The 22997-nt window shown below is 40.8% G+C and overlaps 2 protein-coding genes across 3 annotated transcripts; one reads left to right on the top strand and one right to left on the bottom strand.

The window, feature by feature from the left end:
* Positions 609-3862, top strand: LOC8060917 (14-3-3-like protein GF14-C). Of its 2 annotated transcripts, none has more exons than XM_002445734.2 (6): positions 609-829; positions 1868-2280; positions 2380-2458; positions 2600-2722; positions 3340-3456; positions 3548-3862. In XM_002445734.2, the coding sequence occupies exons 2-6, from the start codon at positions 1889-1891 to the stop codon at positions 3596-3598; spliced, it is 762 nt and encodes a 253-aa protein (XP_002445779.1). In that variant the 5' UTR covers positions 609-829; positions 1868-1888; the 3' UTR covers positions 3599-3862. The 2 variants fall into 2 exon arrangements, with proteins under 2 accessions (XP_002445779.1, XP_021320157.1); XM_021464482.1 differs by having other exon boundaries at positions 724-835.
* Positions 5923-20479, bottom strand: LOC8060576 (putative disease resistance RPP13-like protein 3). Its single transcript, XM_021465728.1, has 8 exons — positions 19337-20479; positions 18175-18807; positions 11400-12748; positions 9463-9472; positions 6312-6844; positions 6174-6180; positions 6084-6089; positions 5923-5994 (listed from the first exon to the last, which is right to left on the bottom strand). The coding sequence occupies exons 1-8, from the start codon at positions 20390-20392 to the stop codon at positions 5923-5925; spliced, it is 3666 nt and encodes a 1221-aa protein (XP_021321403.1). The 5' UTR covers positions 20393-20479.

The following is a 22997-nucleotide window of genomic DNA, read 5'->3' as shown; positions in this document are numbered from 1 at the left end:
TGTAACATTGAAAGTTTTGGTTTTCATATGGTTGTTCCGCACGACCTCTTGGTCAGGGTATCGCCAATACAGTTGGGTTGGAACTTGATGAGACAACTTTAACACCCTGGATTTTTATCAAGTATTTCACCCTAGACGCTAACATAAGTCTAAACGGGTAGAAACCACCGTAGAATGGACCTTTAATTATTTTGTTATGAAATTTAATGTATACTTTCTTTGGTGGTTTTTTTTTGTCAAGTTCTGTCTACAATATAATGTCCTGAGTGATACTTATATTGATAATTTTACTGTACCTTCATCCCAAATTATAAGACGTTTAACTTTTTTAACTCTAAGTTTGACCACTTGTCCTATTCAAAAAAAATTATATAAACATACTTAAATTTAAGTTATTATTGAAGAATTTTTATTAATAAAGCAAGCCACGACAAAAAAAAAATATTTTATATAATTTTTTGAATAAAGCGAGTGATTAAACTTATTGTTAAAAAGTTAAACTTTAATTTGAGATAGATTGAGTAGTAAATTGTTAAAGTGTAATTTAGGTGGCATCATGTTTTTTTTTAAAAAAAAATCGGTACAATGTCATCTGCTTTGTGACCAGTGAGGCTGCCGATGGGCCCTCGCGGCCCAAGCGCGTAGTACACCGCATTGGCCCGTTGACCGCACAGGCTGGCGATTCCTTCGAGCTATATAGGGCGGTCCCGCTCGGCGTGCGCCCCCGTCCACACCACCCATCGTCTCCGCTCCAGCGCCACTCGCATCGAGATCGAGACGACCCGCGTCCGCCGCTCCCGTGCACCGCCGCGACTCGCACCCCCGGAAGGTTAGGGTTAGAGCTTCCCCCCTCAATTCCTTTTGTGCTCCTGTTCCTCCACGTTTGACTTGCCGTACCGTTGAGCGAGAGATGCGAGCGGCGACGATTTCCCCCGGTTTTTATTTGAAATTTTGGGGCCGCTGTTATGTGCGGCGGCTAGATCTGCTTGTCGCTGGGGTAGTAGGGGGTTCTCGTCCGGTTCAGATCCGCGAGATCTGAGGACCCGACAGTGTGGGGCGCGTAGATCCGCACGATTTGGCTGGCATTGTCGCGTGTAAACTCGAGATTTTTTTGGTTACCCGATTTTCTTCATGTGTTCTCTAGCGTTTGGAGAGGAGGTTATTAGGGATAATGTGTTGATTACTTATGGGGAGGCGAGATGGTTGCCCATGTCGATTTGGCTGTGCAAGTGCCGCAAATTTGATATAGTTGTACGCCTGACCTATGATTTCTGAATCTAGGTCGCGCTCGTGTGCTGCACGGTTGTAAGTGTGATTTCTCGCTTGCTTTTTGAAACATTACGCCCGTGGGATTCGTTCCGAGCTGATGGCTTCACGATGTTGTTGTTGAAATTGTTAATCTGATACTAGAACGTGTAGTAATACGCTTATGTTGATAGTAATCTAATTTGGTTGTGTCCTCGAGGTATAATTGTTGTCATGGTTATATCTGGTTTGCCTGTTAACCGTTTTGTTATGCTGTATTGTAAGTAGCCAGATCATAATATTCAATGGGTTCCCTGCTTCACATGGATGGACATCGCAACAAACTGATAAATGATATTAGACCATATTTTGGGGGCTTATGTAATTATATGTGAAATTTATGTCTCACCAAATAAAAATGTTTATGACAATTCTTGATATTTCTCAACAGATTTTGTAGGCATGTTTGTGTGGTATAGATTTTATTGTTAGGTACCGTGAATGAGCTAGAATCCTGTGACTGTCTCAGTCAGATACTCATTGCCCTTCCTTTGTTTAGATGATACAATTTCTACTGGTTCTTGACATTGCCTCATCAATGTTTTTTTTGGGGTTATTACAGTAACTCTATTCCTTGATCAACATGTCGCGGGAGGAGAATGTCTACATGGCCAAGCTGGCTGAGCAAGCAGAACGGTATGAGGAAATGGTTGAGTACATGGAGAAGGTGGCTAAGACCGTTGATGTGGAAGAGCTCACCGTTGAGGAGCGTAACCTCCTATCTGTTGCCTACAAGAATGTGATTGGGGCCCGCCGTGCCTCATGGCGGATTGTCTCCTCCATCGAGCAGAAGGAGGAGTCCCGCAAGAATGAGGAACATGTTGCTCAGATTAAGGAGTACCGTGGCAAGATTGAGGCTGAATTGAGCAACATTTGTGATGGTATCCTGAAGCTGCTTGACTCGCACCTTGTGCCTTCCTCCACTGCTGCAGAGTCGAAGGTGTTTTACCTCAAGATGAAGGGTGATTATCACAGGTTAGGAAGTGGAACACTATGTTGTTGCGCAGTTGAATCCATATATTTTCTGTAATAATAGTTCTAATTTGGTCCACTTTTTTATTTTTTGATTGAAAGGTACCTTGCTGAGTTTAAGACTGGTGCTGAGAGGAAGGAATCTGCAGAGAGCACAATGGTAGCTTATAAGGCAGCCCAGGTTGGTTCATGTTATCCCTGGCCATAACAGCCTTCTTGTATTTTATTATTGTTTAGTTACTTTTATGGCTTTGGGTATATTCTTCCATAAGTACTGGAATTTATTATCTTCTGAAAAATGTCTGTCACTATACCTGTGTAGGATATTGCATTGGCTGAACTGGCACCTACTCATCCCATAAGGCTTGGACTTGCACTTAACTTCTCGGTGTTCTATTATGAGATTCTGAACTCTCCGGACAAAGCTTGCAACCTTGCAAAGCAGGTAGGTATCACATTTGTCTTTCTATTTGTTGTACCAGGTTTCTGAGTTCTAACTAGCTTCTGTTGTGCTTGTTTGAATCTGGGCTGAAAGAAGAGGTGCAAAATTGTATATGAATTGGTTTTCGAAAATTCAAGCGCTGCAATTTTACCTTCACTGTAGAATATTGTTAGATCCTTCTGTGGCTTGTTCATTTCAGAACAACTGGGTGACTCTGCTAGTCCTATGTGATTACTCATGTGGGCTTTAGATTCAGGTGGATTTCAAATTTCTTTTGTTTCAGTTTTACTGTTATACATCTCGTCTCGTTTGGCATAGTTGTATTGTTGGGTACAATGTGCTGCTCTTCATACTTTGATGTGATGAGTATTTGGCTCTTTTTGCCACAAACCAATTATGTAGCAGCAGAAAACCTTGCTAGCAGCAACAGTAGTTATTCATCGTCATACCTTGTTAGTATTATTGTTGTGAACAGTGTTGGCCTACAAGAATTGCTTGGTATTTGTTGCTGATTGAAGACTGACATATTCTAGACAACACGAGTGCATGATATGTACAATCTGTGTAGCTGTTTTGTTGGGCGCATGTGGGTTTTGTTCCTGATCAACTATTCTTTGCAGGCATTTGATGAGGCTATTTCTGAGTTGGACACGCTTGGTGAGGAATCTTACAAAGATAGCACCTTGATTATGCAGCTCCTAAGGGACAACTTGACCCTCTGGACCTCTGACATCACGGTACCTCCTCGCTGCTGAACTTTGCCTGTCTGTATGACATTATCCATACTCACGAATCTGATGCAATATTATGAAATTTTCTCGGTGGCAGGAGGAGGGCACTGAGGAGGGCAAAGAAGCCTCGAAGGGTGATGCTGAGTAGCCTGGTAAACCTTGATGGATGGTTCGGCATGTTTTTCTAGCCCATCTTGTTGGACGCCCTGTGCTGATTGAAGGTGTTTGCTGCTCCATGCATTCCAAGATTCTGTCTTCTCGTTCCCTCCCTGCTGTAGCTGGTGGTAGTAGTCAAATTAGCCCCATTGCTTTAGTTGGCTCTGGGTCCATTTGGACTGATGTATTGTTACTGCTGTTGAAGTCATTCGTTCTCGTTTTGCTCTTGCAGTAGATTGCTGTTGGGTTGTGCTTTTGCCTTGTGTTCTCCATCTTTATTAGTTTCTCATCATGCTAGTTTTAGTTTTTGCGCGGTTGCCAGCCTAATTGCAGGCATCTTGTCTGGCTAGCCGAATAGCAGCGTCCATCATCCGAAGACAAACCCCACATAAAGCATAGGGCTTTGTTTGGATAAAGGCCTAGGCTAAATTACCTGTCCTTTAACCTTGCCTGAATTCTGTTTTGGTTGCAACCCCAGCATATTTGCTTGGGAAGGTCTCACCTGTTTGCTGGTACCAGGCCGAGCAATTTGGTCGGTTGCTAGTTGCTACTCTGGCAGGCGAATGTTTGCCAGGTAACAAATCTTAACCATGACACAAAATCAATAGCTTAGATTGTTTCTGGCTAGGCAAATCTTAGTCGATGTGATAGTAATCCTCAGCCATCGATGACTCCGCCACATTACCAGTCATCCCGATACTTGTCATCTGGGTCATGACATAGGACGAAAAGAGGTGTCGCTACAGATGGAAGTCGAATCAACTCCCTACAAGGCGGTGGCAGCAGCAGGGAGATGAAAACGCATCGGATATGGAGGGATATTATTGAGATCATACTTGTTTTATATTTCTGGTCAGATTTGGATTCAAATATGGATAATGTTAGCTATGCCGGATAGAATATGATTGAGGCCTTGTTTAGATGTGAAATTTTTTGGATTTTGCTACTGTAGCACTTTCGTTTGTTTGTGGTAAATATTGTTCAATTATAAACTAACTAGGGTCAAAAGATTCGTCTCGCGATTTACGGTCAAAGTGTGATTAGTTTTTTTCGTCTATATTTAATGCTTCATGCATGTGTCGCAAGATTCGATGTGACAAGGAATCTTGAAAACTTTTTGGTTTCCGGGGTGAACAAGGCCTGAATGTTGACAATTTTTAGATACTGATCCAGTATTGGATGTTATCCGGACTCGGATATGGACACATTTGAACTCCTCTATACGGATTCAGTCTCAAATATGATCGAAAAATATTCATATCCTTTTCATCTCTAGCTAAAGGGTGGTGCCAGCAGATTATTGTATTATTATGTGTGAGAAGCGACAAATGGTGCCGGTGTGACGGCGGCGGCGGCGGACGATGTGATCGCCATTAGCTCTGCTTATAAGGTCCAATCGTGGCAGCGCGGAGGAGGCACCTGATAATTGTCCTATTGTTTTTCAGACCTCCTCAGATGATTATTTTTTCGACGGTATTAGGCCAAATCGGTTGTAACATTTGTGTGCTAACCATTCCCCCAAACAAAAATTCAGACGCTGGCTTGGAAAATAATTAGGGCCTATAATTTAGAGGAGTTTTGGTCTAAAGACATGTCTTCCAAACAGGGCTCCAAATCGAAGTTAATTAGGTTTGTACATCTGGGGTTTAGGGCCTTATCTATCTATGCTTGTGGCTGCTACAAATCTAGTTCAACCCCCTATGTTCAATGTAAGGCCTTATTTGGATGTATGTGTATCTACTTTAATCCATGTGGGTTGGAGTTGATTGGAATGAAATTTTAGTTTCGTTCCACTCCAATCCACTTCAACACATGTTGATTGATGTATCCAAATAAGATCTAAGGTGGTTTGTCTTTCTTCACCCTAAACACTTCTGTTCCAAATCCAAAGATGAACTCCATCTGGCGGTGCCCTTCAAATCACACGCTGGGCAGTTGCCACCGCTGCAATGCAATGGGGTTCAGCACTTCAACTGCAAAGGACGGCAAGCAGAGCAAGCGCCTCCTCAGATCTTGTTTGGATGCACAACAATTGACCATAATCCACATGTGTTGGGAGACATTTAGGTGAATAATTAGTTAACTTTCAACCACAATAACTCTTGAATTGAGGTGGATTGTTGTGCACCCAAACAAGCCCTAACAATAAACTAATGATGTTTGCAACAAAAGTACCATCATGCCCATGTGGATTGGGGTGGATTATTGTGCAGCCAGACAAACCCTCAACAGTGAACTAATCATGTTTGCAACAAAGTACCAGGTGCCGCTGAGGCCAACAGGGGAAAAAAATGACAGACAAAAGAGAGAAGACATTCAATTCAATCCAGTGTGGGTATCCCTATATGCCACCATGATGCTCACATAGAACAGGTTTAGTAAAAAGTACTAATACAATTCATAATACACCACACAATCATTGTATAATACAACACTGAACTGAATGGAACACGCCAGTTATTCAGTTTGGCACATACACGCATCTGCATATAAGAAAAATAGACGATACAGACATGGCGCATTCTGCACACAGGGTAGAGAACTACAGACACTGGCACGGCCATTACCTGTAGCCTGCAGGGATTAAAATGAAACACAGGAGCATTAGTATGAATGTAGATTAAAACGCACATAAATCAAAACACAAGGAAGCAGCAAAGCATTGACCTTGTTCGACAGACCCTGCGCAGTGGCTCGATCAGTACCTCCTCAAAACGGGTCCATTTGGATTCTGGGCAAGCAAGGCCTGAAGGTGTTCGATGAAGTCATCCTTGTAAGATTTGCTGTCCAGATTAAACACCTTAAGGCTTGTGACAAATTGTAGCCCAGAAAACAACCTGGTGCAGCTTTCCTCACTACCACAAAAACCCAGCAGCTCAAGCTTAAGCATTGCGCCTTCTCCGAACTCCACCAATTTGAGGCCGTCGATGCTGTTCAGCTCCAGCACGGTCAGACTTGGGAACGTGTCCTGACGAAAACTGAAACAGATATCTTCGCCCTGGAATGACTTTGCCCACAGACGCAGGCTAGCAAGGTTTGCTAGCTTGCCAAGGTCTTCAATGGTGGCATCAAGCTCCGATATCTTAGAGCTCCGTAGTGTCAGCTTCACAAGGTTGTGGAAGCCCTTGACCCATTCTGGCAGTTTGACCAGATTACCGTACAACTTGAGGCTTTGCAGCTTCTTCGGAGGTGAGGACAAGCCATCCAAACAACCTTGTAAACCTGGTTCTCCATTTGACTGCACCAACAATGATTCCAGATTGCTGAGTTCAGCAACAGCTGAGCAGAACTCTTGACCGTTTTCCATGCTGATGCCAGTAACTGCTAATTTGCGTAATCGGCTGAGCTTTTTTATATCCTCTATGATCTCCTTGCCCAATGCGAAGTTCACAAGACCCATTGTCTGCAGGGCTTTCAGTTTCCCGATTCCTCTTGAAAGTGTGCTCTTGAGAAAAATTGGCAAACAAACACAACAAAGCAGAGTGCATACATCACGCCTGTTAACGCTGGCATACATATCAATTTCTCTTAAATATTGGGGTCTGAGCATCTGGTGCCTCCTCCTTAGCGTCCGGTGGCCCCGATTGTTGCCCAGTGAAAGAGCCAACGACTTTATTTATTTGAGAGACTTATAAATAGTTGTTGGCCGGCTTAGGCCTCACCCTATTGGCATTCTAGCATACTTGATATCCTTGTGAGCCTAAGCAAACACCTCCCACTCATCTCCTTCATAGATTATTCATCTTTGTGAGATTGGGAGTGATTCCAAGTGCATTTGCTTGAGTGATTGCATCTAGTGGCACTTGAGGATCGTTCTAGCTGCGGTTTTTTTGTTACTCTTGGTAGTTGCCGCCACCTAGATGGCTTGGAGCAGCAGAGGAGGATTGGCACGAGTTGGTGATTGTTCGTGGCCATTTCCCGGCGATTGTGAGGGGTTTGTGCCTGCCTCGACGGAGAGCCAAAGGCAACATTAGTGGATTGCTCGTGTCATTGAGCCACCTCACTTGTGGGTAGGTTCTTGTGGTGTCCTAGTGAGGACGAGGTTCGTGCTACTCCTCTTAGCCACCGAACAACCAAGTGTTGGTCGACACAACGGGGACGTAGCGTGCCGGCAAGCACGTGAACCTCGGGAGAAAATTGTATGTCTCCATTGTGATTGTTCTTTGGATTTCTCCCGGTGATTGGACTTCATATTATTGTGATTGGTTAATCCTCTACACGGCGGTATAAATATCTCTTCCTCTATATTTACTTACCACAAAGTAGTGTAACTAGTTTATTTGACAGTCTTGCCTTGTGTAGCCTAGTTCACTAGTTTAGCTTGTAGTGACATAGCTCTTGTGTACCTAGCGATCATATCAACTAGAATTGTTGGATAGGTGGCTTGCAAACACCCCTTTAGAGCGAGAGCAAAAGGCTTTGCTTTGTTATTTACTAACCTCTTGCTCTAGTGAGTATGTAGAATTTTTTAAATAGGCTATTCACTCCCCCCTTCTAGCCATATTAGGACCTTTCAAGTGGTATCGGAGCCATGGTCACTGTATTGTGAAGGCTTAACAACCTCGATGCTCAAATTATGGCTCAAATAGTGCTCAACCATGTTGGGGCAAACCACAATTCTTTGATGGCACAAGTTCTTTTGACTATTGGAAAAGAAAAATGAAAATGTACGTTGGATCAATCAATGATAGAGTGTGGAAAGTCACGGAGAATGATTTTGTGATCCTTGACCCCGTCAACCCCACCGATAATGAGAGAGAAGCAAGCAATACAATACTATGGCTCTCAACACAATCTATAATGGCATTGATTCAAAGGTATTTAACAAGTCAAAGATCTTGAGAAGGCAAGTGAAGTATGGACAAGACTAGAAGAAACATATGAGGGCACTACAATGGTAAAAAGTGCCAAGTTATACATGCTCAAGGACAAGTTATCCAACTTCAAGATGAAGGATGATGAGTCAATCCCGGAGATGTTCTATAGGCTCCAAGTCATCATCAATGATCTCAAGGGCCTTGGTGAGAAAGTGAAGGATGAGGACTTCATTCACAAGTTCTTGATGTGCTTGCCCAAGAGGTTGAAGACATTGAGAACAATCATTTTGAGAGGTGGATTGACTGGTGTATCTCCCAATGAGGTACTTGGAGATGTGCTTATTAAGTTATTATGTTCATTTGATTATCGTTTATGCTTTGAATTAATTATGGTTACATTGGATCATGTGAGTATGGAATTATTATGCTACATTGACCTTTTGTTACCTAAATATGAACATGCTTTATACACATAAAGCTAATTGCAGTTATACCAGTGTCAGCTAATTGAGCCTCATGAACCCCTGGTTATACTTGTTGAGTACGATATGTGCTCACTCTTGCAATTTAAACACCTCAGGTTATGCAAATGATGATGATTGGAATGATGATTATCGATATGGGTACTATGTTTGGAGTCAAGCAGTCAACAGTGTCCTTATGTGGTGCTTCCGTCGAGAGAGTTTATTAAGTTATCTTTATTGTATAAGACTTTGAGATTATTATTGTTCTGCTATGTAACAAACATTGTGATGATACTCTTGAGATTTCTCTACTTATGTGTGCGACTATTTCTGGAGCGCACATGAGTCTTTTAAGCATTCTATTTTGTTCTTAAAATATGGGTGTGACAGTGTGTGATGTGAGATTCTTAGGGGAGTGCCTGAACGGAGAAAATTTTGTTCCAATCTGTTGTTACTAAAATACGATCCAACGATGGTATATACTTTCTCTGTGCATGAAAGAATAAATTTCTAGTAACTTTAGAATAGATTAGCAAAGAAGATAAAAGACCATGCTGCTCATTAAAAATGCTAACCTTAATAGCTCTCCAGTTAACAATAAACCTAATTAAAGTGTGTGGTTTAGGCCAGTCTCAATGTATTCATGACACAGTTACCAAGACTATAAACTAGCTAACCGAGCCACATAAATTTTATGAGGATAAAACTCCTCTCTTATCTGATGAAACTCTTTCATTTAATGACTCTGCCAAGTCAGCAATTTTGCTTAATATGGATCTATAGACCTTCACTTCTAAAATTTGAATTTTTTTTTGTGATAAATTTTTCGTCTAGAAATGGATTCATTCAGGATAAAGGGGGTATATACGCAGGGCAGTTTCATCATATGGGGTGGAGACTCGGTTCGATGCCGTGCAGCATAAGCCAACGCGCCTCACTCCTTCACCCAGTCCCAGTCGTATGTCGTGAGGAGTGAACCTACCAGTAAATAATGATATTCTTACATACACACATGGATTTATATTAAAAAATAAAAACAATTCCATGCAAAAGTTGTGTACTCCATCAAACGGGAGGGGAACTCAGATAAAGGAATTGCAAGATAAAGAGTTTATTCGTCCTAGTTCTTTACCTTGGGGTGCTCTAGTTATTTTTGTGGATAAGAAAGATGGTAGTAAGAGGATGTGTGTGGATTATCGGTCACTTAATGAGGTTACCATCAAGAATAAGTATCCCTTGCCTAGAATTGATGACTTATTTGACCAGTTAAGAGGTGCTTGTGTGTTCTCTAAGATTGATTTGCATTCTGGTTACCACCAATTGAAGATTCGGAATTTAGATATACCAAAGACAACTTTCATAAATGGTATGGGTTGTATGAGTATACAGTTATGTCTTTTGGTTTGACCAATGCACCAGTTTACTTCATGCACATGATGAATAAAGTATTTATAGAGTATCTTGATAAGTTTGTAGTAGTGTTTATTGATGATATACTGGTGTTCTCTAAAACTAAAGAACATGCTGAACATCTAAGATTGGTCTTACAGAAACTTAGAGAGCATAAGCTGTATGCTAAGTAAAGTAAGTGTGAGTTCTGGTTGGAAGAAATTCTTTTCTTGGCCATGTTGGCATGGATTATTATGGGGTCTATTTGGTTTCTTGCTAAATTTTAGCTACCTAAATTTTAATCACTTTAGTAGCTAATTAAACTTCTAAGCAGACTGTCTAAAGATAAACTAAAATAGTTTAGTCATACTAGTTAGTTAAAAGTAGGTAAAATAATTTTAGCTGACTAAAATTTAGTAAGAAGAACCAAACAATCGCTAAGTACGTGCCGCCTTGTTCGATTGGGCTTTCAGAGCCGAATCTGTCAGTCATTCAGCAATGTTTTCTTACAATAAATCAGCCAATGGTACTTTGGCTTATCAGCTAATAAACGAACAAGTCGATCTTCAAAACGGGATTATTTTGATTCCTGGAGAGCTGATCCCGCACGCTTCCCATCACTTCCTCATCCTCGGGAACAGAACCCTCGATCACAACTTCCTTGAGTCTCGGGAGAGATGACAGCCCTGAGATAGACCTTAATCTGTATGCTGCATATTCAAGCACCAGCAGCTCAAGCTTGGGCGTCGTTGGCCCTGCTTCTTCAAATTCCACCGACTGAAGGCCATCTATGCGTTTCAAGTGCAGCACCATCAGACTCGGAAATGCCTCCCGGTGGAAAGTCACACGGATGTTTCCAGTCATAATGAATGGATGCCACATCAGGCTTAGGATGGCCAAGCTTGGTAGCTTCCCAAGGACTTGCATGGTGGCATCAACCGAAGTTAGACAGGCCAGCCTCCCTATCTCCAATTTCACGAGACTCTGGAGGCCCCCGATCCAATCTTGCAATCTGACCAGGATGCCATACAGCTTGAGGCTCTGCAGGTTTTTTGGAAGTAGTGAGGTCGCATCATCCAAGCAGCTCTGTAAACTCATCGACTCCTCAATAAATTCCATTGACAACGATTCTAGACGGCTGAGACCAGTAACAGTGGAACACAGCTCTTGATAGTTCTTCTTATTAATGCCTGTCACAGCTAACTTGCGCAATTGCGTGAGCTTTCTTATGTCCCGTAGGGCAGATTTTGAACTGTCTGCGATGTTCACGAGACCCAGTGTGTGCAGGGCTTTTAGCTTCCTAACACTTCTTGGCACTACAATACCATATGGATCTAGTTTCATCCACGCTAAAGAAGGAAACACAACGTGGCACCAGAAAGTGCACACATCATGCCAATTTGGATCACCATCCATCCACTCGGCATCCTTCAAAAGCTTAGGCACACAACATGCCCCACAAAGCTTTGCCAGATCATTTGGTAGCCTTCCATCCAGGCTAAAACAAGCAGGAGTGGAACCCCTAGCAAAAAGATATTGTAGCTTGGTAAGGTGGGTGATGCTTTTCGGCAGGTTGCATATTCTTGTGCCTTTCATATTTAGTGTCTGCAGTTGCCTAAGGTTACCCCATGAATCTGGCAGATGATAGATGTCATCACATCTCCTTAGAGAAATATATTTCAGGTGAATAAGCCTCGCAATGTGCTCAAGATGATGATCAACTAAACCTGACGTACCTTCCAAGTCCAGCACACGTAGAAACTTCATCTTCTCAGAAATGAAAAATGACCTCCACCTTCCAAATACAGTTAATGACCTTATGTGAGACAAATCTACTGCACTCTCAAACTCACACTTATCACCCTCCCAGTTGCTACTTATGGCAACATGGCGAATCTTGGCTTGTGTTTTTGAGCTACTGCTACCTTCCTCCAGTCTAAAAACAAGATTTTCATCCATTGCCCTTGAGATGCTTATTTCACGCATGAGATCATGGAGTTGACAAGAGTCGATTCCTTTTAGACTAGGAACATGTTTCCTAACCGGTAGGATCACGCTCCTGTCAATGAGTTCCATGAAGTATCTGTCAGCTGTTTCTTCCATGGATTTGCCACGTACCTCACTTGAGTAACCCTCTGCAATCCAACGTTGCACCAAGCGTCTCCGGCTAATACTGTAATCTTCAGGAAAGATGGACATATACAAGAAACAAGACTTGAGGTGATATGGCAAGCCTTCATAGCTTTTAACGAGGACATTTGGTATCCTCTGAAGCTCTGTATTCATCTCCAGCTCAGCACTAATGTGCTCATTGAATTTTCTCCACTCCATGAGAGTTTTTGGTTGCCTTGCCAAGAAACCACCCATTGTGACTATTGCAAGAGGAAGTCCATTGCACTTCTTCAAAATCTGTTTTGTTTCATCAGCTAACTCAGGGTACTCCTCATCCAAATGTGAAACCGTCCCAAACACCTGAATTTGTTCAAATTTAAGATTTCATCACATAAACAATATGTATAATAATGGTCTTACTAATTTATATATTTTATAAAAAATTATCTCTGGTAGAATATATAATTTTGCTCCCATGAAGATAACCATGACATTCTACTTATAAAAAATGAAAATCCAGCTTTTCCATCTCGTTTTTAGAATATAAACATGGTCTGTTCTTATAACTACGACTATATATATAATAGTACACCCGTTCTGATTTCGGAAACACAAGGTATGGAAGCAATCAATTTTTTTTTCCAAATTATAAGGTTTTCTAGATGAATTAACTTCCATAGAGCCTATATATGCGCACATGCACCTACCATGCATTATTGTCTATTGCCAATCCAACCACCGGAATAATGAAAATTAAATATGGTAAGCAAAAGTCACCACGGTACAGGAATGTTACACGCGTCATTTGGTTTATATCCCATAATGTGTCCTACAATTCGAATGATACTCTATACATTTGGAAACAGTAGTTAGGAAGTACTACCATACTACCATAGGAAGGCTTATAAAAAATCACATGAGCAATGCAGACAAAGAAATAATTCATATACCATAGAATGACCAGGCACATATGCATCATCATGCATCAAAATGCATAAATAACTTAATACGTTGAAGTATAATAACTCACATAGTTTATTATATATAATAGTGTCGATGTTTCACCACGGACACACGGGTACCCGAGACAATTGTTTGAGTTTCGGTGTATGCTAAACTCGATGGTTAACGCAAGAGATAGTCGATTTATACTGATTCCGACTATTTCCAAGCAATGTAAATTTTCACAGTTATTTATTTCACAGTCGATTTTTGGTTAACGCAAGAATTTGCGACCGATCACAGTTTAGCAATAGTCACTCTGCATGCTAAACTCGATTTATGTAGTTCTTTCTATTTTTAAACATCTAATGAAACAGAGGGCTCCCACTATTTCCAAGCAATGTAAATTTTCACCAAAAATAAATAATTATATTAATCTATGGTTAAATTGGCTACATAACATATATACTTAGTTTTAATTTAACAGTGGTGATAGAAGTATGCAACTTAGAGAAACAACATATTATTGAATTATTTTCCTTCATAGCTTATGTTGGTATTTAGATAACAGATTTCAGAGATATTTATTTTATTTTTATAGCAAAAGACGTGCGTAGTTAAAATGAAAATTAAAGTTGTTAGTTCACATATCTTTTATGATGATAAATGGGGAAATTTGAATGCAAATTTTGGAGTTATTTTGCATTATCTTTCATAATGAGTGTAATTTAGAATCAAATTAGTTGGTTATTTTAAAATATCTCCCATAATGATAAAGGTGGATATTAGGTGCAAATTTGTGGGTTATTACTATATACAAATTAATTTTTTATAATGGTTGAGGTGGGTAATTTTTTTAGAAAATATAATAGATGTTATTATTGACATTGATTTATTATAGTCTACCAAATTAAAGGTGTAGACATGTTTTGATTTTTATGATAATTTATTATAGGCTGTGTTTTTTCCTGGCATCTCTCATGAAGATTCATGCGGAGGCTGGTTGGAGCCTCCAATTAGTAATATGAAGATTCTATTTTTACTATTTTCTCTTTGAGAATTATCTAATTATTCAATAATGGCCAACACAGTCGTGTATTTTAAGGGTATTGTTTTCTTTGTGATTAACAAGATTTTATTTTGTGTCCTCCTTATTTAAAAGTCACATACTACAAGTCTAAAACCATGTAGAACCTAAAATTACGGGGGGAGTAGGCCGTAATAGAATCATAGGTGTTGTTTGGTTCAAGTCAAAATAGTAGTAGTAACGGTGACGGGATCATTTATTAGTTCTATCTATTACAATTTAAACGGAAATCGATACTTGATTGGTTGTTGATGAGTACGGATGGGCTAGCTGATACCGTCGGGACATGTGGGGTAGCGACTTTGCAAGCGGGATGTATCGAGGGCTATGGATTATGTCAAAGCCGAAACCAGACATGATGCAAATAAAGTGATCTGCTCTTGCTATCAACTGTTACGGTACCCAAAAAAAGCCCAACCAAACAGCATCGTAGTCTGATGAAGACACCATATAGTCACATCTATGTTGACGATAAGAATAATTAGCTATATGAGAGTCTGTATTGAGTTTTTTTTTTTTATCAGGAGTCTGTATTGAGTTAGGTAAGTAGCCGAGCCTAGTTCGTCGCTATGGTATATTCTTGATTGCTTACAGATTTAAGTCTCTTCCGCTACTATGGGCTCCTTGATATATGAACATATTCGACTTTGGATTATCTTTCCCTAATACTTAATTTTGAAAATTTCAGTCTACCTATTATGTTCTGTCCATCAGACATCTCTGCGAGAGTCGTCTGTGTTCCATCGTGTCCGGAGGCACCACCGCACCAGGCTCTGTCCGTCAGACATCTCTGCGAGAGTCGTCCTTGATCTTCTGATCCGCTCCACCCACACAAGCGCGACTAGCATGATCGCCCACCTCTTTTCCCGCAGCGCTGCGCCGCTCCACCGCCGTCCCGACGCGCTGCCCGCGCTGGGAGAGTCGTCTGGCCGAGCAGCAACCCTCTCCAATTCTTCTCTACATGGTGCTGAGCCGCTTCGCTCAGTCTTCCTCTTCGTGGATCGGATGTTGGCCCTCCTGTCCTAGCCTCCTCTCCTCTGTCATTGACAAGCAAGCTTTCGCGTCCCACTCCGTCTGCTGTGTGCTCGATAGGGGAGATCAGGGCATCAGGCTCTTCGTCTTGCGTGATTTATTTGTTGGCAACCTGTGTAAGCCTAATCTGGGGGTGTTTGTTTCCCTTCTATTCTAAAAAAATTAGATTTTAGTTCACTATTTTGTAAAACCGAACTAAACACCATGCAAAATTCTTATTAAAAGATAGTTATTTTTCATTTTGGATTTTGGCTTCAACAGGCAAAAAAACCCAAAAGAGCCTCATAAGGGCAATAAAATTTGTATTTTGGATGGAACTAAACATAACCTTAAAAGTTTTGCTATTTTGTATTCCATCATTCCAAAGTAGTTTACATTTTGTATTTTTGTTTCAATCTATTTCTTTCCGTGCTTTCCGCTCTGCATTGCTCTGTATAGTGTCAATATAAATCTGAAATCAAACTCTTGAATTAGAATTCCTATTTAGGTTCCTCAGAAGATTGAAGTAATCAATTTATATTAGGATTATGACTCTTTCTAGCTATTAAGGTTACCATATATAAGACCTATATAAGACAGAAATCAAACTCCATATACCATGTTAAACAAGAGCTATTTTAACTCGTATAAGCATGAGTTATATATAAGTTCGGACGAAAGAAACTCTGTATTGTTCGGTAGTTAGAGGGAGATAGACAAAAATAGATTTCTGGTGAACTAAAATTTTCACAATCATATATTTGAGAAAGATTAGATAATAGAGATATAGATATATATTTGATATCTTTTTTCTCCCGTTGCAACGCATGGGCATTTTTGCTAGTTAATACTTAACTGTCATTGGTAGGTCGTCTCTACTAGTTAGGTATCTAAATATTTTGTGTATTGCATGTTACTCCCTCCATCTGTGAAAGAGTCAATTTCTAGAGTTGTCTTAAGTCAAATTTTTTAAACTTTAACCAAATTTCTAGAAAAAATACTAAGATCTTTGGTATCAAATTAGTATCATTAGATTCATCATATAATATATTTTCATATGATGCACATTTTATATCATAGATGTTGTTATTCTTTTCTATAAAGTTAGTCAAACTTAAAAAGTTTGACTGGCGTAGATTTTAGGAATTGATTCTTTTATGGACGGAAGGAGTAACTAATTGTTAGTATAGAAACAATTTTTAGATATGGTCAAACCAGTTCTAGAGGTGGTTTTCGCACCCTTATTTTTACCTAAAAGCCTCTACAAATGAGGTATTTATAGGTAAAGATGCGTAACTGTCTAGAAATCAATTTCTTGGGATGATGGTTCCTACAGCCCCTTAAAATATGTTCCAAATAACCATACAAATTAGAAAGCAATACGAAAAATAATAGAAATTTTGTTATGCATCCAAGTGGCGCATTGGACAATAGCAAGTCATAAGTCACCAGATTTTGCATACGCATGAGTTCTTAATCATTGCTCGCTCCGTCTTAAAATAAGTGTCGTTCTCTTTTCAAGAGAAATTAAGCCTTTTAATATATATATATATATATATATATATATATATATATATATATATATATATATATATTTAAATCTGTTTTGATAAGAATTTTTTTGGAAATACAAATATTGCTACTATTTTCTATAATAAGTCTAGTTAATTTTGAGAAAGTTCGACTAGCTCGAGTACTGTAGCGACATTTATTTTGGGACAAAAGCCTTATGCGATCGTTTCCATTACATGCGTATTGCTGATTGCAAAAAACTTTTCCTCCAATGGTGTTTTCGTCGGGAATGATTTGTAGAGACAAAACTCATTGATGTCTCTAGAATTTTTCTTTAAAGCCGAGCCCTTGAATGACCTACCTCTAGAAATAAAAGAATATATCAAACACTCAGTTTTTTTAGCTTACTTGGGCCTTTAAATTTTTAGGCCCCTAATAGGCCTTTGAATTGTCTTGTTTTAAACGAACGATGCAGAAGAGCTACTATAACATTTGGCCCAGTTCAATTTAGCATATAGTAGACTATGCGCATGTTAATGAGATATTATAGAGAGATTAGTCTCACTTTAGTTGCTTAGAGTGGGTTAGACCAACATATAAGACTTTTAGAGTTCATCCTGACCATATCATCCCTAGGTTAACCCTTCTATGTTACGTAGGTGTGGTTCACTTAACGTTCTACATGTTCTTGGTTATATTTCAATATAGCTCAAAGTCTAAGGCCTTATTTAGTTCCTCCCTAAAAAGTTTACATCAATATCCCATAAAATGTTTGGACACATGCATGGAGTATTAACGAATTAATTAGGCTTAATAAATTCATCTCAAGATTAATTTATTTTTTATTAGTATCCAAACACTCCATGTGATACCCAATGTGACACCTAAAACTTTACACCTAGAACTAAACAAGTCCTAAATCAAAGGCCTAGTATTCTTATAGTAGTAAGGAAAACTTTTAGGCTTATTATTCTCTTTATTTGTCTAGTTCTCCTAAAGAAACCACCAAAAATATATAATTTTAATATTAATTATATTACCGTGTTCAGTGTTATTCTTAGTTAGTGTATGAGTAGTGACTCTATTAGTCTTATTGATAAGTTTCTATGTGTGCGCACATGCTAGAGGATGCACAAATTAGGAAATCTTCCCTAATTAAATCATTTTGTATTCCTACAATGTAATTATACGTCAAATATAAACAGGGCATGCATGTAAATGTTATATATCATACCTTTTCCATGAAGAGTTTTTGCGCATCTTCGTCTCCCAAAAGCTGGAGCTTGTGTATGTTCTCTTTCTTTGAACAATGCTTGCAAATGTTCTCTTCCCTTGTGGTTACAATAATCTTGCTCGTTGTAATAGTAGTAGGGAAGTATTTTACTATAGCATCCCATTCTGTAGTGGATGACATATCATCAAGAATGATCAAATAGCTCCTTTCATCTAAAAGACTAGCCAATTTGTCACCGTCCCGTTCATTACCACCCAGTTGTGTTGCTAAGCTATTGAGGAGCTCACTAAGATTGAAAGGACGCTTGATCGTGACACAGGCATGCTTCTCAAACATTCTACTGAGCTCTTGGCTTTGGTAGACATGTTTGACTAAAGTTGTTTTTCCAAGACCACCCATTCCGCAGATAGAGATCACCTCAAATTCTTGACTTTGTCTATCTGAAATCCTTTTGATAATTTCTGATTTGTCCTTCTCTCGGCCGATGAGTTGAGATTCCTTCAAAGCAGCTAGTGTTGTCTCCATACGACTCAGTCCCTTTACCTCTAAAGAGCTTTTATTATTATTATTAATAGTATCTGTAGTATTTGAGCTAGAACCTTCCCCCACTGAATCTGTTCCACCTTGTGAACCCTAAAAACAAGTCATGCATCCAGGTTAGGTGTTGCTTTTGTATTCATATGGAAACACTTAATCGTGTTTTGAATCATCAGAATGTTTTCATAAACTTTCATGAAAAATAAAGATAAGTGTCATTCTTCGATGGTACGTGATACATCTAAGATATTTATTAGTATAAGAGAGGATGACATTAGCTAAAAAGGTAGGCATGACAAAAAAAAACATGACCGGAGAGGGAGAGGTCCCCCACCGTATTTCATTAAGAAGAAAGCGATTCTTCGCTATCGTGAAAAACCCCCGAACCCTAGCTACGCTAGCGAGGGGATTTTTTTTACCCTCAGCCTGAAATTCACTCCTATGGAGAATCGAACTCAGGGAAAGCTCTAGCCGCTTGAGCTAGAGTCCTTTGGCAAAGGTAGGCATGACAAAGGAAATATGAATTTTTCATGTCGTAGGGGTTCAAAAGAATTTAGGTGCAACTAAAGAAAATAAACTAGAAACCTGTATAGTGTATTAAGTTAGATGATTGGATGTTAATTACCTTCTCATAGAAAGCATAAAGGACTTGTTGGTTAGAACACAATTTTTTGTGCTCTGGTAGTGTCGTCGTCTTTGGCTCAACACATAAGCTGGCAACTTCAACTTGCTCTGCACACACTATGAGCCGGCTTCCTTTGTTGTTGCTTGGAAATAATGCCTTAATCTGGTCCCACTCCTCAATGTTGGAGAGGTCAGTAAGCACTATTAGGTACCTCTTCTCATTCAAATATTTGTTGAATGCATCAACCAAGTCACTTTCTGTCACCATCCCCATCCTCCGCAGATCTTGGGCCCCAAGAGTAGATTTCTCCGCTTCTTCAAGGGAATCAACGAAGAATTGCCTGATAATGTTTTGCAAAAACCTTGTTGAACTGAAAGGGTGTATGATCTTTACAAAGGCATGGCAATCAAACTGTTTCCTTCTTTTCAGGTTATCATAGACTATTTTGATGATGGATGCCTCCTGGAGAACATAGCTTGGTCGTCCCCATATAGCAATCACTTGAAGATTTTCATCCATCTTGTTCATTAGACTAATAAGATCCACTTTTGCTTTGTCCTTCTCCTTCCTTGCTTCCTCCATGCCTGACATTGTTTCACCAGTCATCATGATGGACTGACCAGTGCCAATGGCAGGCTTGGTGTCGTCTGATCCTTTGATGAGGCGGTACCGCACGTTCCTCTGGCTGACATCCTCAACCTTGGCTCGGAGCTCCTTCATCTGCTTGGCCACACGGTGGCGGTCAAGCAGCCTGCGAAAGACGCGCCAGCACCAAGATGGGTTGCCCAAACGAACGGAGAAGTCCTCAAGGGAGTCCTCGACGTCGTAGGCGACATCGCGAACCTGTTTCACCCAGGTCTTGACAACCATGTGCTCATCGCGCTCTTCGTGCGCAGCCATCAGGAAGGCCAGCATCATCTCAAGCTCGTCCCTGATGAAAGCGTGGTCGCGCTGGATGCCGAGCTGCAAGGCCACCTCCTCTGCTAATGCAGACTTGGCGTAGCCAAGTGCTCCATTCAGGACGGACTTGCCCACACTCAGCGCTGTCGCCTCCATATGTCCCTAGCTAGCTACTACTGCTTGATCGAGCTAGTCTATTGTGTTGATGGAGCTGAGGATGCTAAATTGCTAGCTAGTGCTCAAATGCTTTAGCGTGCTGATCCGGGTCAGGAAGCCAACCATGTTTATAATTGATGAGCAACCGAGCAGCAAGATCAAGGCCAGGCCTGGTGGGTCAGCAAACCAACCATGTTTATTATTTCTCATAGAGACTTGAGATTTAGGGACTGTTTGGTTGCTAACCACCGTTTGCCACACTTTACCTTAAGCAAGTTTGACTAAGTTGGCAAGTGTTTGGTTGACAACTAAGTTTAGACATGATTCTTTTGGGCTCCATATGTCATAGAGTTAAAAAGTGTGGCAAGATTCCTTTAGACATGACAAAGTGTGGTAACTAATTTGTTAGCCACACACTTTTTCTGGCTTGCCACACACTTGCGTAAAGTTAGTTGTGGTGAATTATGGCTAGCAACCAAACATTCTGATGATGCTTGGGTGGGGTCAAGGCGTAACCAACTAAGGCCTTGTTTAGTTCCCAGAAAATTTTGCAAAATTTTTCAGATTTCCCGTCACATCGAATCTTTAGACGCTTGCATGGAGTATTAAATATAGACGAAAATAAAAATTAATTGCACAGTTTGGTCGAAATTGACGACACAAATCTTTTGACCCTAGTTAGTCCATGATTGGACAATATTTGTCAAATACAAACGAAAGCATCACTATTCATATTTTGCAAAAAAAATTAGAAGTAAACAAGGCCTAATCTATTATTACTACTAGCTGGTAGACTTCACTATTCTAAAGTTTTTCATGGATGCAAGTGTTGTGCTCCACATGTTCTCATGGAGGCTGTTTGGACGTCCAACCATGTGACTTGATTCCTTGACAGGCTTTCTCACAGTTCATTCAGACTCTTTTCTTTTTGAACGCAATGCAGGAGCTCTGTCTTTCAATATATTGTGAGGGGGGAGAGGGAAGAGAGAGTTTATGTGTACAATCAAATAATAAGGGGGAGGCACTCCAAAGAGGAAAAAAAAAACACAGCTGGTAGAAAAGCACACACACTCGATCGATCTCCTCTTGGAGGGGCAGCATGTGGTAGATACATGCCGTACCGTCTGGGGTCATTTATAACTCTTATAATGTGTGTGGTGCATGTTTCTAAGCTCATGCATGCATGATCGATCACGTGAGTGCACGTCCGCGGCGTGGATGCATGCGGGGAAATTAAAGATGCATCGATGCATGCAGACGAGGAGGAGGAGACAATGCAAGGCAACAATATATAATAGCCATGGCGTGTTGGCCAACGCAACAACAAATAAAGTCTTGTTCGTTTGTCTACCTCGGGGTCGGGCCTCGGCGGCTTTCCGCGATTCCTTCGTTTTGGGTGTCCCGCGTGTGTATATATATATATATATATATATATATATATATATGTGCACATGCAGCGCAGCTTCGATTTGCTTTCCGGTGCGCGTGCAACGTGCACTTGAAGGCCACATCAATCCACATGTGTTGAGGTGGATTGGATTGAACGCCACACGAACACGTCGCGACGAGTGCGATCAGTGCGGACTCAGGAATTGAAATCAAAATAGTCTTAAATTTTTTTTCCATGCACAACACGATAAATTTAAAAAAAATGATAAAATGGCTATATAATAAGCAAATTGTGACAATACAGTTAAATGTGAAAAGCCTGGAGAAAAATTCGGTAAAAATTCTTGGATCACAGTCTCACAGATCTGGTAGAAAATTAAATCCCTAAACTATAAAATGGCTATAAAAATTCGGTAAAAATTCTTGGATTACAGTCTCACAGAGTCACAGATCTAGGAGAAAATCAAATCCCTAAACCATAAAGTCATAGCCATCTGAGAGAAAAAAACAAACTCACTAAGCACCGGGACTGCAGAACACAGCAGGAACAAACAACGGCCGGAGACTGGTGCCACCATGCCGGTCTGACAGATGCGGGATGCCTACACTGGCTGTGGGCCGTGGCCGCTGCCCGCTGGCGCCTGGCAGACTACTGACGAGGCCCGAGTCCTCGTCCTCGAGTGCCGGCCGTCCGCAGTCAGGGCACTGCGTGTGGGGGCGGCGAGCCGCGCGTGGATTGTGGCCTGCGGGAGGCCGGGAGCAGGCGAGGCCAGGATTGCGCCTGTGCAGGAGTGGAGCAGTGGCTTGAATGATTGGCTGGCGCTGGCGCTTGGCGGACCGCGGCGGCTCCTCCTAGTCGCGACTCACGAGTCACGGTCACGGGATGAACGGAGCCACGGAGGAACCAAGGAAGGGAGAAAGAGGATTATTGGGCCAAGTTCCTGTGGACGAGAGAAGTACTAAAAAAATTTTAGGCTAAAATTCAGAGTAGTCTTGTGTCTACTTGGACTACCCATTGGGGGCCGCCATTGAGTGCGATGTGCAAGACACGTTACAAGGAGAGTCTCCTCAGAAGGGCGATATGTAAGACACGTCGGCGAGAGCTGTTGAAACCCGCGATCCATGCTCCTGGAAAGAACCCCGTCAAAAAACAACGGCAGCGATGGGCTATCCTGGGTCGCGGATTCTTCAGGTCGGAACATTCGGACCCGAGCCT

The sequence above is a fragment of the Sorghum bicolor genome, chromosome 7 (assembly GCF_000003195.3).
Source record: "Sorghum bicolor cultivar BTx623 chromosome 7, Sorghum_bicolor_NCBIv3, whole genome shotgun sequence".
Lineage (NCBI taxonomy): Eukaryota > Viridiplantae > Streptophyta > Magnoliopsida > Poales > Poaceae > Sorghum > Sorghum bicolor.
The sequence above is the reverse complement of the archived record's forward strand: the minus strand, read 5'-3'. Positions and strand labels throughout refer to the sequence as shown.